The sequence below is a fragment of the Schistocerca serialis genome, chromosome 1, assembly GCF_023864345.2.
Source record: "Schistocerca serialis cubense isolate TAMUIC-IGC-003099 chromosome 1, iqSchSeri2.2, whole genome shotgun sequence".
NCBI lineage: Eukaryota > Metazoa > Arthropoda > Insecta > Orthoptera > Acrididae > Schistocerca > Schistocerca serialis.
Genome location: NC_064638.1, coordinates 854,950,074 through 854,965,906, shown reverse-complemented (window position 1 = coordinate 854,965,906; position 15,833 = coordinate 854,950,074). Strand labels below are relative to the sequence as shown.

Below are 15,833 nucleotides of genomic sequence, written 5' to 3'. Positions count from 1 at the left end.
ACAATAGCAGCAAGCGCTACATGCGGACACTGCGACAGCTAGACCAAACCACAACAGTGCACTACAGCCACACTCGTAAACACGGTCGTCATTGTAAGCATGTCCCTGCAGATGCTGCTCGCTGACCATGGCCTGTGTTTGTTACAACACGCAATTGAACATCAGAGGTTTCAAGCGTCAACTTTAGGTTACAATATCTCCGAATGTAATTAACATTTTACAATGCAACAAACGGCATTGATTACGTATTTGTTTATATGTTCAGATGTGCTAACAAAACTAACGTGGTTCCATTTTAAAAAACGTAAGTTTGTGTTAAAAAAACATACTTCCGTGCATTTTTGTATGGTTTGTATTAAATAATTACACTAGCCACTCTCCTCGCGTTTGGTCTGTGGAATCGGTTTGTCAGTATTTGATGTGGTTTACGAAATATATCCAGCGGTAACGTTAGGTGACTCACCCTGTATATATAGAACATACATGGCAGTTTCTTCGTTTTCGTTTATTCATTTAGGAAATAAGTATAAGTCGGTGTTGCTTTATGTGACTGGAAAGTCTGTCAATCGGATCATGAGATGTACGCGATGTAGTGGCAACCTCCAAGTTTTGCTCAGAAGCAGCTACATGATCTTTTATCCACAAACTGGACACTTTCAATAAAAAATGATGAACCCAGAGACTCTTATATTGCCCTGTACAGAATGCATTAAATAAGGCAAAATTACAGAGGTACATGCAAACCTTTTTTTTTTTACCATTTTATAGTTTTTCTGTGTATAGGGTAATAACTCAAACATTGGTCTGCCTGATCCACTTCTTTAATGTATTTGTTGTAGTGTAATACACTTTCAGGTTTTTTGTTGAGTAATTGGTATTTCTACATTTTCTTTGAGTGTCAATCAAAGTGGCATTATGTATTGTAGAGATCATTCATATTGTTTTAGTTTTCTAAGCTCTCCATACCTGTGCAAGTACTTCACCTTTCCGCTGATGACAAGCTTCAAACACATTGACTTTTGCACACTTTAATTTTTCCGGAAATCCTCTTTTTTGCCGTATTGTCCCACAAACTCGAATTTTCATTTCAAGTAACTTCTCTGTAAGTTCTACACTGTTCTAATAATTATCCATATTGATGTGATGCCACTTTCCATAAGAAGGTGTCACTAGTTCCATCACTGTTTTTGCTAAAGGCTGCTCAGCACAAGAATATATCTCAAATGAGAAAATGTATCCCATACTCAAATCGCACAACAGCCGAATGAGTATGCCATGTTTCGTAATTTTCGACAGACTGTAAACTTTAAAATTTAATCATCCATGCCACGGTATCATTCCTTCATCAATTTAGATGTTTTGACTTAGATTAAGAGTTTCTTTAAACTTTTTGGAAAAATAATAAATTACGAATTGCACTTTGAAAGGCTAGTCGGCTTTATTTGGTTTATTGTTGTTGTCGGAAAAATGTAAAAATGATAATATTTGTCTGAATCAATTGTGGGACATCGTTTTGTGAAATGTTGGTGTGTATCAACGGATTCGTTGACCAATAATCATCGATCCTTGCTTTTTTTACAGTTACCGTAAGGATAGCGAGCCCAAACTATTTTCTAAGTTTGGGTCCCAGTTTCCTTCTATTGCAGTGTTGACTATAGTACTTGTTGGTTTTGTTGCTAATATATTCGTATAGATTGTGCCAAATATATAATTCTACAATACCCTCAACGCTCTGTGTATCTTTGGGAAATATGTTTGGACCCGGAGCCCTTCAAATTTATTATTGGTCCTCGTAAATCAGTCTGACCACTGTGCACGGTCTTCTTCATCGGATTCATCCAAATCAGTTGGCAACCTTAGTGTTCGCTGAATTCTTCTTGGCTTATTTCACTATCTTCCAGTGATTTCTGCTTCACTTTCATTTTTTGATATCCAATGTCTTCTTCCCAGTCAGTTAAGTTATCCAGAACATCAGACAAGATGTCCATGCATTCATCATAAATAATTGTATCATCTCTTTGGTCTGCCGTGATGAAAGGGCACAAGTAATTATAAAAACAAAAAACTTGTTGACGTGTGTTCTATTGTTACCCAAACAAAACACCAACAGAATGCAAAAGATACTAAAGTGCTGTCGTTGGCCACTGCGCGATACTATGCTCACAATACCACTGTGGTTTTGCCAACCACTGAGCGATATTACGCATACGACACCACTGTGGTGTCACCAAACAACATAGTGTTAAGGATGTTAAATGTTACTTTAAGAAGTTCCAGCAATGAAAATGCCAGAGTAACAGTAATAGTGTGTGTGCTGGCAGATGGAAGCTGCCCCCATGGTGTTCTTCACAGGAAAACCATACCAAAAGACAAACTGCCTGCAAGATATTTCTGTAGGCATTGAGAAAATGCTTGGGTGGCAAGTGATTTGGTGCTTCCAATGTAACTTTCTGTTCTGTTGGTCTGTCTCTGCATAAAACAATTGTTTGCATCCAGGTGGACCCACAGTGCCATATTGACCTGATGCTTAGGTTGCTTGAAGGTTGTTGGAAACAAAATGGGAGAAAGAACATCTAGTTTAACAAAACTAGCATATAATACAAATAAAAATGAATAAATAACCAAGAATAAAAGTTTTGAGTCATTAAATTCTCTTTACTGAATAGGACGAAAATGTTCATGGTGGATTCTTTCGGGGAACATCTCACCTAGAAAGTTAAGGTTGTGGTGTCAAAGAACAACACAGACTGGGTAATTCCTGGTGACACGACCTATGACCTCATAACTGTGAATAGCCCTTTCGAGGCTCACCAGTGACTGCTTTGCAGCGAGTGGCTTCAAGGAGACCATTTCTTCACTCCAGGAGGGAATCCAAAGAAATCCTGAGCATTCATGCTGGGCCAATAGATCCTTGCTACTTGGAACGCAATATCAATTGAATTATAGTGAGAGGATTTAAAAAATGCTGGCATATATGATGCCACGAATGGGTAACATGACGTATTATGGGAGGAGTGCCATGAAGGAAGAAATGACAGTAGGATTTTAGGTGATGAAATAATGATACTGTATGTCGTATGCAAAAAAAAAGTGTAAATAAAAATTAATGTATATTAATTCTTTTGGTTTATTTTAATCTTCCTTGTATTACCAAAATATGGACGATCAATAAATGGCGTAAGTTTATGGGAGGTTTGATAACGTTTTTAGCCAGATCTTCACTGTATATCAATAAAACAGTTTGTAATATTGATTAATCAGGACACATTAAAAATAAAATTTTCTAAGGAAGCATGTTAGTCTTAGTATAGTGATATTCAGGCCTAGTTTTGCAGTTGCTGTGTTAAGCTGTTACATTGGTAATGATTAGCACTGGTGAAATGTAAGTAATATAACAGATAAAGATAAATAGTAAAGGCATTGAAATGTTGAACAGCACATAAACAAGTGAGAACTCTGCCGGCTTTTGGCTCATTCCTTTAATTTTGTTCTACGAAGCTTCCCCCCCCCCCCCCCCCCCCCTCTCTCTCTCTCTCTCTCTCTCTCTCTCTCTCTCTCTCTCTCTGTTATGTTGTGACAGCATTGCATCTCGATTGGGGTGAAGGGTTGGCAAGTAGTGAGAGGGTGTTGGGGCAAGGAGAGGCAGCAGGTACATGGGATATGATCTTATAGCTGTATGCAGGTGGAATGTGTGCTGCAGCAGCCAGGTGGATAATTTTGACCACACTGGGCTGAGTTGGTAATATGTGTGGATAAGAAAAGGAAGAAGGAAAACTTGGAGAAATGTAGAGAAATATGTGGCTGCACAAGAGGAGGTGATAAAACACACGACGGCAACAAAGGATGGGTGGTATGAGGTAGAGGGCAGAATGGAGCCAAGTGGTGATATAAATGTGGTAATGGAATTGTTGACTTGCTATATCAGCTTTTAAATTCTGCTGTTTCTCTGCCTTCTAGTTACCACTATGTGGTTGGAGGTGGTTTTAGTGAATATCTTGTGTATAACAGTGAGAATACTGATAGGTCTGTAGTTTTTTGTGACTTACCTCCTTTCTTGTTCCAATTTTGGTGAATTGTCTTACTCTGCAAAGATTCTGTAAAGAATTTTTGTTTTGTGTTATTTTTACTTCAGTTTAAAGTATTACCACTAAACACTTACAATTTTCCAGTGCCATTCCATTGTTCATACGTCAGAATGGCTTTATTCATCTCATCTGGTGTTACTTCCAGACTGTTATTGTTAACCTGCTGTGTTTCTTATTAATCTCTTGAATGATATAAACATTTAAAGAAATACCCATATTCTTGTAGAATGTTCTGTGTCTTGTTAGCTATTGTGCCATCTTGACTGAAGAAAACACTTATGGGACTCCCTACATGGTGTGAAAACCCTTTATTTGATTTTATGATCTGCACAGTTTCATAATGCAGATAGTTGTTTGGCTGTGTGAGGATGAGTGGACCCTGTTCCAGATATTTCGCATGTAGAAAAATTTAATACATTAACTAGGAATTAAAGTTAGGACCTCTACTTCAGTAACTAGGACACTAACCTCTAGACATTGCTGATGTAATCTTAACTGATTAATTCTGGTGTTCATCCAACGTGGTTTTGTTTCTTCCATGTCATATTGTTCTCATTTTTTTTCGACCCTCAAATTTTCATTGTCTTCTCACATGCTTTGAAGACATTTCCAAATACTTTTATTTAGTTTCTCTTTTGCCTTCTCAGTGCTTGAAACACATTTTGCTGTTTGCCTGTATACCTTTGTTAAGTAATTGCCCCTTTGTCTGTAGCTGAATAAACTTACTTCTCTTGCTACTTAATTTATTTGGCATACCTCCTTATTCTTAATTAATCTATATTTGTGATTCATTGTCCGAAGGTTGGATGTTACCCCATCTTCCATCTCTCCTTACCATTAGATTTGATGATATGGAAATCTTTCTTTCCATTCTGAATTTCCCACTATCCTGCTGGTCTAGTGGTAACTCTACCAACAACATATTTATTCTACATTATGGTTTAGTAAGGAAATTTGTGACTTCAGTTATTCTGGCTTCAACATTACATTAGATTATGTTTAAAACTTGTAGCATCCAACAAACGATGTTTTTCTGTTCCATTTGTATTAGAGAAACTTTGGCAATGTGTGGTGAATAAAGCAAGTTGTTTATACAGAGAAACTGGCTTCTCTATGCTTCTAATCTCCTTATGTGTGGTATTATTTAAGGGATGTAGTTTCATTGTTTTGCACTGAAAGTAATTCCAAATGAAACAACGAACTAAAAAGGTATCATCCTGTGGATAATTTGTTATTAAGTGATGCGACTTTTATTACCATGAATATCCATGTTATTGAGTTTTTCTTCAATTGGATAAATATTGCCATTTTTAAAACCCATTGACATCTTTAATCGTTTTTATATGAATCAAGAACATAAATGGACTGCACCGTCATTGTTGGAAGTAAAACAGAATGTGAACAGCTTAACTTTTTCTTGGTTAGCTGAACTAAGATCCCATGTAATATCTGGTGAGGCTACCTCTTTTAAGTGATCTTTGACAACCAAAGTGTCACTTAGCACAACTTTCCCTGTGAAGTATATGTGTATCTTACAAAAAATTACTTTCTCAGAAATCCCCCCCCCCCCCCTCTCTCTCTCTCTCTCTCTCTCTCTCTCTCTCTCTAAGGCTTGTAAATGTATTCCATTGTTTCAGATGTGCCAATGGGTTTTGATGGAGAGTTCCTTGAAGATCTGATATCATCAGAACGTAAGTAAACGTGTTTACTTCACAATCAATATAATTGACAATGACTGACCAGTTCTTACATCAGGCGGCAGAATTCCAGTACAGCTAATAGACACATTTGAAAGTGAAAAAACTCTTCGTAGCTTTCATTAGGGTAAAAAGAGGGGTAGGTTTGCAGAACCAGAAATGATGGCTTTGTTTTTCAGACTTCAGGATGAGAGGGACCCACCTGTTGAGAGGATGAGGAGAGAAATCTGTCTTCACCCTCACAATAGGTGAAGGTACCATCTGAGTGACAACCCCTCCTTTCTAACTTTCCTGAGGAAGGAACCAATAATTTTGAAAGCTACAAATAGTTTTCCTTGCTTTTCCATGTGACCCTAGTAGTTTTGTAAAAGGAATAATGCAAAAGATCTGTTTAACGTGCTTGCTTCTTGTCAGTTTATTTTGATACAGATATTGAGGACTGGCAGTATTAGTAGCAATGATGAACAGTTTTAGAGGATTGTGAATTAAAACACCGTTATCCTACAGTCTGAATGACCAGTCCTCCCATTTTAACCTTCCCCAACCCATCTGTCTTTCCTCCAAATTCAGTAACTAATAGTTCAAAAAGCTAGGACAGTTCCTTGTACTTTAATTTGTGTCTCCTGTTGAAGGTAAGTACTGGTCAGTAATTTGCCTTAAATTATAGTTTCCTGAAGTGAATTTTCCTTTTGATACAATCAAGGCTGTTAGTATCCCGTGATGGTGATTGGCAAGCTGTTTCTGTGCCTTCTTTATAAAGTCAGTGAGTAATTTTAGCATCAGACCTTGTGAGGCAAACATTGACAGTATGTGTTACAGGGACAGTGCTGATATTTTACACTGGAAAAGATATTGCGGGCTGGCAAAACTTGTAGCTCCAATATACAACTGAGAAGTAGGAATGTGGCACTTCATTGCCATCAGGTAAACGAAGTAGTGAAGGACAGTTGTTTCCTGTGTTGTTACAAATTATAAAAATATGGTTATGAAATTTATCAGAATTGATAATTGTTCTTTTTGGCCTTCATTGGAACAAGTTCTGATTATTCAAAATCGCTGCCTCGTAGTTTCATACGCTTGACATAAATGATGTTGTTCAATGTGGCCCCCTCCTTTTTAAAAAAAAAAAAAAAAAAAAAAAAAAAAGTGACAAGGTGATGCAGAGATGAACATGTCCACAATTTGAGAGGGGGGGGGGGGGGGATGGAATGGTATGGTACATGTAAGATAAGCAGAATCAAAATATGTTATGCACTTTAAGTGAAATTGAAAATGTGCCATGATGAAAGCCTGTGGAAATACCGTATCTACCAGAGTATAGACAACCCTGATTATAGGATGAACCCCCTTTCTTTTTAAGAGGCTCCTTGAGAAAACTTAAACCCTACATACTCCATTTCTCATATTAAGCTGCCATTGTAAGGAAATAGAATTTCACTCTTCAACAAATTATTTGAATGTATTGTATTTTGTTGCATTTGGATTGGAAAAATAACCATGCGTCAGAAACTGATAATGCTGTTATTATGTTATTTGTGGTGATATTTAATTTCCTATATCAAAACTGTAACCATTATGATTTAGTGGCAAATAAAAAAGTGCAGGAACTACCTGAACAATGTCGTCATTCTTAGTGATGAAACAAAATAAATGATCAAAGTGAGAAAGTGTGTGAATTACCTCAAATTAGTGTCCTCATCAAAATAAGTTTATTTTCTGGTATAAAGCAATGTAATTTTGATTGTATGGTGTATCCTAATTTTATAATATCGCAAATTATTTGGGAATATACCAAGACTGTATTCAAACACAAAAGATGTCCAGTCCCAGTTGGTATGTAAGTTCATAAATAAGTTACAGGGTAATCAGCAACTCTATCATACATCATCTTATAAAAAGCCAAGAGTAATTTAATGATTTGACATTACGGTGTTGGGTTTCCCTTAATAAGTCATAATCTTTCTCATAACATAGTGGTTGTGTGTGGTGGTGGTGACTACTATGGGATATTGTTTACAGTGAATACACCATGTCACTATTGATAATTGGGAACAAGAAATATTGGTTTTATTTTATGACCAGTTTTTATGTTGAAAGTATACCTATCAGTTACATTTTTATTTATTGGCATTATTGATGGTTTAAATTATTGAAGGAAAAAATATATTGAGCCCATTAAACATAAACCATTAAAGAAAGAGTATCTCAGTGGTCATTCTCTACTCAAAACTGTTATCTCTGGAAACATTATGCTACCAATTAGTCAACACATCACTATAGTGTGGAAGCAGCCATCTACATTCATGCTCATAAATGAAGGATAATTGCAGAAATGTGGTGCCATACAACGTGGCACTACACAAAACTGTCGCTAATAGCATGGGCACATATGGAAAACACACGACACAGATCTGTAAGTCCATGGTATTGGTGATAAGTTGAGAAAACCATCCCAAAACACGTGCTACAAAATGCCACTGTTTCCTGCGCATGTACCCCAACATCAATATGGGATATGATCACCATGCACACGTACACAGGCTGCACAATGGGTTGGCATACTCCGGATCAGATGGTCGAGCAGCTGCTGGGGTATAGCCTCCCATTCTTGCACCAGTGCCCGTTGGAGCTCCTGAAGTGTCCTAGGGGTTTGAAGACGTGCAGCAATACGTCGACCGAGAGCATCCCAGACGTGCTCGATGGGGTTTAGGTCTGGAGAACAGGAAGGCCGTTCCAAGGTACGCCTCCAAGATGACAGCTCGGTGGGGCCATGCATTATCATCCTTTAGAAGGAAGGTGGAACCCACTGCACCCCTGAAAAGGCGGACATACTGGTGCAAAATAACGTACCGATACAACTGACCTGTTACAGTTCCTCTGTCAAAGACATGCAGGGCTGTAAGTGCACCAACCATAATCCCACCCCACACCATCAAACCACTACCTCCATACAAGTCCCTTTCAAGGACATTAAGGGGTTGGTATCTGGTTCGTGGTTCACGCCAGATGAAAATCCAGCGAGAATCACTGTTCAGACTACACCTGTACTCATCCCTGAACATAACCTGGGACCACTGTTCCAATGACCATGTACTATGTTCTTAACACCAGGCTTTATGGGCTCTCCTGTGACCAGGGGTCAGTGGAATGCACCTTGCAGGTTTCCAGGTGAGTAAATTATGTCTGTTCAGTCGTCTGTAGACTGTCTGTCTTGAGACAACTGTTCCAGTGGCTGCGGTGAGGTCCCGAGGAAGGCAACCTGCAGTACTCCGTGGCCATCTGCAGGCACTGATGGTGAGATATAGGTCTTCTTGTGGTGTCGTACACCAGACGTCTCACACTGTAGCGCCTGGACACGTTTCCTGTCTGCTGGAATTGTTGCCATATTCTTGAGATAACACTTTGTGGCACACGGAGGGCCCACGCTTCGGCCTGCTGTGTTTGACCAGCCTCTAAGTCGCCCTATTATTCTACCCCTCATAATGTCATCAACATGTGTTCTTTGAGCCATTTTCAACACACAGCCACCATTAGCACATCTACACACTTCCTCACTGCACCGTACTCTGACGTGCACCAACACACCCCTGCGTATGTGGACTGCTGCCAGCGCTGCTGTGTGACGACCGCAGGTCAAATGCACCGCATGGTCATAGTCCGAGGTGATTTAAACCGCAAACTGCCCACCAGTGTTGTTTCATCATGTATCAGCATTATCCTTAATTTATGAGCATGAGTGTACAACATGAGGCATTTGACAGCATTTACATTTCCTGCTGGCAAAGTTGCTTTCCCACTGAATTATGAAGAAATTACTACACAACATATTCTGTGCCAGGTCAGCATTAAGAGTTTGTCGTTGATCATCCTATGGCTGTTAAAAAGAAATCTGTGGCTGTGAACACAGCCTTGAATGGGTATCTGTGACTATAAGAGTTAGGCTACCTTGAAGGTGCAATCCAGTGTGTTGATGTTTTCTTCACCTTTGCCTGAAATGTTTGTTAATTCACTTTTTTAAAAGCTTGCCCATTCCATTACCAAAAATTCCTTTTCCCACAATTATCTTTAAATTTGGAATAGAGGTAATAGTTTTATCTGACGTTACATTTCCCAATATTTTTTCAAAACTAATCTTTCCAGAAATATTCCGTTTTGAAACATTTAATAATGTGATGATGCATTAATTAAGCAGAATATTTTTGTAGTACAGAAGTATAAATATGGTACCTTCGCATCACAAACACTTAAATCAACATGGCACCTACTCAGTTTGCTTGTGTAGGCCTGACACAGCTCAGGACCCATGTTTCTGGTGGTAAAACAAATCACTGAGAATATTTATCTGAATTTTGCTTCAGTATTATTTTTACCATTTTTGTTGATTCAGTTTCTGATGGCAGATTGATCAGTTTTGTGGCCAGAGTTCTTAGTTCGGTTCAGCGTTCCGAATTCAGAGGTGGTCCAGAGTTCCCAAAACCAGTGAACATGGTTTCATAAAAATCTATCAGCCATATTACTCACACAACTTCATATAATTTCTGCTGTCAGTTATATGCGACAACTGTGATGATTACTTGGTGTCAAGTATCCTGTGCACTGATCAGCTGATAGAAGCAAATCAAGCAGACACTATATTGATTTACATGTTTGAAAAACTAAAGTGCTTGTGTTTGGCTGTTTTTGCATTTATACTTGTGTTATGTAAGTACACAGTTTGATGGAGTACCACATTAATGAGCTCTAAAAATGAATTATTTTTGGTACAATTAGTTATGCAAAAGTGTCTGGAAATGTAAAGTCGACGATTAAAACTGTTACTGGCAAGTTCATCAGAAGTACGGTATTTTCGTTTGATGTCACATCAAGAACCATAATTCATTATGTGGGAAATGAATTGTCACATGAAGATTACATGCGAATCTTAGCAACGGGGGGATAAGGGCGGAATCAAAATCCAATTTCAGCATCAAGTATCTATCAGTTGGAAATGTGGTGAACTGTCATCCTCAGGTTTACATTTTTCATGGGAAAATGTTGAATTTTATGACGTTTTGTGAAAACAGCATATCTTTTGTCGAATTTTTTGGCCCGTATCAATAATGTTAGTACTACTTTCTGGAAGATAATTGCCATAATGAATAAAGAGGAGACACTTCAGCAGTGATAGTGATTATGAAGGGAAGCATGTTACACAACACTGTGGTCTGATGTTCACGTAACAGTGACCAGCAGTCCTGGTGAATAAGTTATTTGTGGTAAAATATGTAAAGAATTTCCTGCTGTGCCTACAGGAAAGTTGTTAAATGTCTGCTTTACAGATCGTGTTGCCTTTAGCTGTTTGGGAAACATCAGTGGCAAGGCTGGAGTAGATGGTGGCAGCTACTTGGGACAAGTCATGCATCTGGTTCCCAGGGATTTGGCATATGGAGCTGGGGATTGGTGGCTGGAAATATACTGCATAGAGAAGTTGAGCAGCAGAATATATGGTTTAAGGAGGTGCAAAAAAAGAATTCACATTTTTCATTGACTACAGATACAGTGTCCATGGCTAACGTGGCCGTTGGAGGGGGTTTGTTGAATGGATAGTAGTAGATGCCAAATTGAAGGTAATCGTTGGGGATCAGAAATGAACAGTGGAATGAGTGATATCCAGGAAGGTTGTTTGCTGAGATATTGATGAACTCATGAAAAGAAGGGATGAAATGTTGTGAGGTCACCGGATTGTTGATAAAATTTGCTTAGCCAGTGTGTAAATCATTAAGATGACGATATGAATCTGAACCAGATCAAGGTTTTCAGATTCTTTGTGGTTTGGAAGAAGTACGCTATATGATGTAACAACAGATTTATACAAGATGTTGCTTTGAGTGCCCACAGCATTCCTATCGGTTTGTTTTTAGATGGTACATTCAGAGAACAGTTATGACTGTGACTGAGTGACCAGTGCTAAAAGTGACATTGATAGATAGGCTTTTTACTCACTGCTTTGCAGTGTACAGTGAGCATGCAGAAATAACATTCTTTAAGTTGCTTCTATGAGGATTTGCTTATAGGGATTGAGCCAGACTGTTCTAGCATGTGAACAAGAATTCAGCAGTCTCACAGGCTGCTTCTGTTCTGAAGTTTAATTTTGTTGAACTAGAGCCTTGTCATTGACAACCAGTATCAAAATTATGTAGATAATACAACTAAGCAGCAATCCGTGGGTAGTGTTGGAGTAAGGTAATTGTCATAGTTTCCTTGTTATTACTTTAGCATTAAGGTGTACTTTACCAAAATTTCATCAGAAATGTACCATTCAAAAACTGGAAGTATAATTTACATCGATAGGGGATGCATTAGTATGTCACTGAATTATGAGTATGAAGTACAAATGGTTTAATTGTATAGTTAATAAATTTTAGGAAAGCTATATTGCAGTGGCCAACTATTCTTATATGGCAGTTAAAGGTCTGTAATATTACTGCTAAAGTCTTAAGTCCCGTCAGACTTAAATTAAATCCATTGTAGTAAGGTACAAGATTTTTTGAACTTTAGAATTGATGTAACATTTCTGTGTAAAAATGTCCTCTCACTAATGTGTGTTGTTTATTTTACAGTTTTCGGGCCTTTTGTGAGATTGAGTCCTCCTCCAAGTGATAAGGACTACTGCTTCAATCTCAGTGATTCAGAAGGAGTTTGTGACTTGTTTGATGTTCCATTGATTTCTATGTGAATAGTTCCTCCATACAAGCAGTTGCAACTCCATTATGAAACTGTTATTGACCGTTATGTCACAATGCTTAAGTGGTATATTGTGAATATAAATTTATATTTATACATTCCTTTGTTGTGTGAAACAGTTGTAAGAAAAGTATTCTTCTTGTACAATATATTTTTTATTTTTGCTGTTTGTGAACACTCAAATGATCATGCTGTGAAGAGTTTGTTTTTAAATTTTTGTGAATATTTGTGTGACATATACTTTTGTCAGAAGTATGTTATGTATAAAGCACTGTGTGGCAGCTTGTGTATATTGTACAAAGTTTTAGTATAGTTTTCTAATAAGTAATGTACTGAAGTAAAGCTTTATCAAGCAACATACCACTGAAAAGTACTCACCTTTACACCCTGTACCCTAATTTTACACAGGTATGTTGTCAGGCATAACATGAATGAATGTTGTGTGACATGAATGAAAGTGATTTGTGACGTCATATCATTCACTATATTATTTTGGCACGGAGTGGTGTGCATGGTAGGTTTAAAACATGTGAAACACGCTTTTATATTTTTGTAACTCTCCAGTTGTCTAACAAGGAAATGGTCCAATCTAATATTTTGAAACCAAGCCTGAGATGTTTTATGCAGGAAGAATGCAATGACAGAAATGTACTATCAAAATTTTAGCTACTAAGAAACACGGAAAAGATTTCTTAAAAATTGTTAAAGTTATTCATTTTTGTCGCATGAAGAAATGCATATGACAGCAGCTTGTACAGACCTTCCTGCCTCAATCGATAGGCCTTTACAAGAGTATAGTGCAGCATATTGCTAACATCCTAAGTGACACACGTGAATTTGAAGCACCTAAGCCATACAGAAATTGTCACATGTCATTGTTTTGAATAAGAGGCAGTTCGTATCAGCAGCTAAGTGGCGTACGTAATTCTTTAAGTAGCTGACTAGCAGAGGAAAATAAATTTAGTCAGTGTTGGATGTTAAATTGCAGATTTCCATCACTGGGACTATAATTTATTGAAATGTTTCTCACACATACATCATTTTATAAGTTCCAGTAGCCCAGTTCTTATAATTTCTGTATAACGTGTGTTTTTAGTAATGACACAGTTCTTTGTTTATCCCCCATAGCCATCATGACAAAATGTGAATCTAATGCGCCATCAAATGTAAGGCGCACCTCAATTTTAAAAATTAAAATCTTGGTTTCATACGATAATCTTCTCTGCTTGCCTTCCATTTTGTGACTACCTAATTCAGACACAATGTGGAGTACTGTAGTAGGCCAACAGCAATGAAACATAGTTGAGAAGTACAAAAATACATTGTAATGTACTGGCAGTACCTAAATTTTAACAAGCAAATAAAAACAAACCAAAAACTTCATGTTCTGTTTGAACTGTCAACTAAAGAAAATTTCCTCTCCTGGCAGTAATGGATTTTGTTCTGACACCTGCGAACAGAATTCAGAACTGGAAATACATACCAGCTCTTTTAACTCTATAACCTCGTAGCTGATTTATGTCGTCCTTTCTTTAATTCATAGATACTGTACCCATATTTTCGTGCCAGAGTTTAAAAAATGGTCTGCTATTTCAGATCACATAAGGTAAGAAAAACCAGTGAATAATTCAAGTTCAATACTCAAATCTAATGCACTATCGAATCTTGTGCATACTTTGTATGGTAAAAAAAAAAATTGCGCACAAGATTCTTGCAAGTACGGTATCTGAAAATTGAAAACAAACGTTTTCCTTGCAGCAAGCACATCTGATGGAAAAAAAAAAAAATTAATGCTTTCCAACATGTCACAGTAATTTGCAAGTCTTATTTAGACAGAACTGAAGTGAAGTTACAAGAAACTGTCTTGGCCATTGCTCTGCTTATTGTGCTGCATATGAGCATACTTGAGCACTTTGGAAAATGTGCCAATGCAGAAATGACAAATTTAAGAATACTGTTTCCCTGATAAACATCAATGACACAGAACTATCAGAAATTATACAATCTCTGTATCCTTACAAATTTTTTCTGTAGTTGAAAAAACCTCTTTATCAGAGGTGCCATTGATTGTTCTGGGAGGAATCTGATTATAGCAACAGTCCTATTGTCATGAAAGACATTATGTCCAGGCCAAAAGACCAACAAAAGCAATGAAATAAGGTCTCCAACAGGTTAAGAAGTGTTTCAAATGAAATGCTAAAAAAATCATTCTTTGCTATTTCTTCCAGGTTTTGTGAGGTTTTGCCACAAAAGGGATTTTTTCGCCCCTTAATTTTTATTTACACGTAAAGTTCCGTAGGAGCAAATGTCCAAGGTCATGGAACACGTCAGTACATGAAATTACAACATAAGAGTAATAACAGATAAAAATGAATGTTCATGAACCTTAAAGTCAGTTCATAAGTTTAACACTTTCACTGCGGCATCGGTGGAGGCGTGCAACTCTCCAGTGCGAGCTGGTAACAAGAAACGGCAGGTACCGCTCGGAGCCGACGCTCCTAAGCACACCTGAGCTACAACCTGACGTCAAGACCTTGTAAGATCTGTAGGATCATGTTCTATACTGACTTAATGCCACATTAGATGTATTACTTCAAGTAAGCTTCGATTGTATTGTGATCATGTTTTAAAGTCTGCTGTCTGACACCTATAGGGGTCACAGGTGTCATTCAAATGTTCGTTATTTGTTGATAATGTAACAAAAAATACAGTTCAAACAAGCAACAAATCCACTGTATTCAGGAAAAATTTGGATTCCAAAACGCAAATTCTTAAGAAGCAAAAAGAAAACTGGATTCATTTTATATATTTACTTCAAATGCGCGTTTTTAAGATTGACTGTGATAGAGGTCGTCAATTTAGTGTGTTTCTCCTGGTATGAGAGAATTAGCCGTCTACACTTTCGTAGACGCCCGGATGTGTAGAAATTAGTAAGCGAAACACACCCTACGTGGAGGCTTCTCTCGTGTCCCCCATCACTTCAATTGCGGTGCTATTAAAACAAATTTAGCACAACAAATTCTTTCGCAAAAAAACTGACGTGAAGTGAACGCTTTACAACGCAATAAGAAACAAGTCGACGTAACACAAAAGAAAACCTTATTTCTGAGTACTCGTGAAAAGAAGTTCAAACCTTTCACGTCATTAAAAGAAACCATGCAATGTCAAAAGAAATAAAAGTTGTCTTTGATAATCAGAATTTCCCCGATATCATCGCGTTTTTGCTACTCATGGGAAATTATACAGCAGTTCAAGCAGTATCCACGTTTGTCTGGGCAGGTTGTACACTCGTATGGTGTATCAGTACGCTTGCCTTGTTGCGCGCACT

At 37.6% G+C, this 15,833-nt stretch overlaps 1 protein-coding gene across 1 annotated transcript in view; it reads left to right on the top strand.

Moving 5' to 3' along the window:
• LOC126485364 (transcription factor E2F5-like) overlaps nucleotides 1-12,865 on the top strand; it is a 69,523-nt gene extending 56,658 nt beyond the window's left edge. The window contains exons 8-9 of the mRNA XM_050108867.1: nucleotides 5,723-5,776; nucleotides 12,382-12,865. Of these exons, the coding sequence (XP_049964824.1) occupies nucleotides 5,723-5,776; nucleotides 12,382-12,497 (170 nt within the window). The 3' untranslated portion in view covers nucleotides 12,498-12,865. The remainder of the gene's footprint in view (nucleotides 1-5,722; nucleotides 5,777-12,381) is intronic.
• Nucleotides 12,866-15,833: the final 2,968 nt, after the last annotated feature.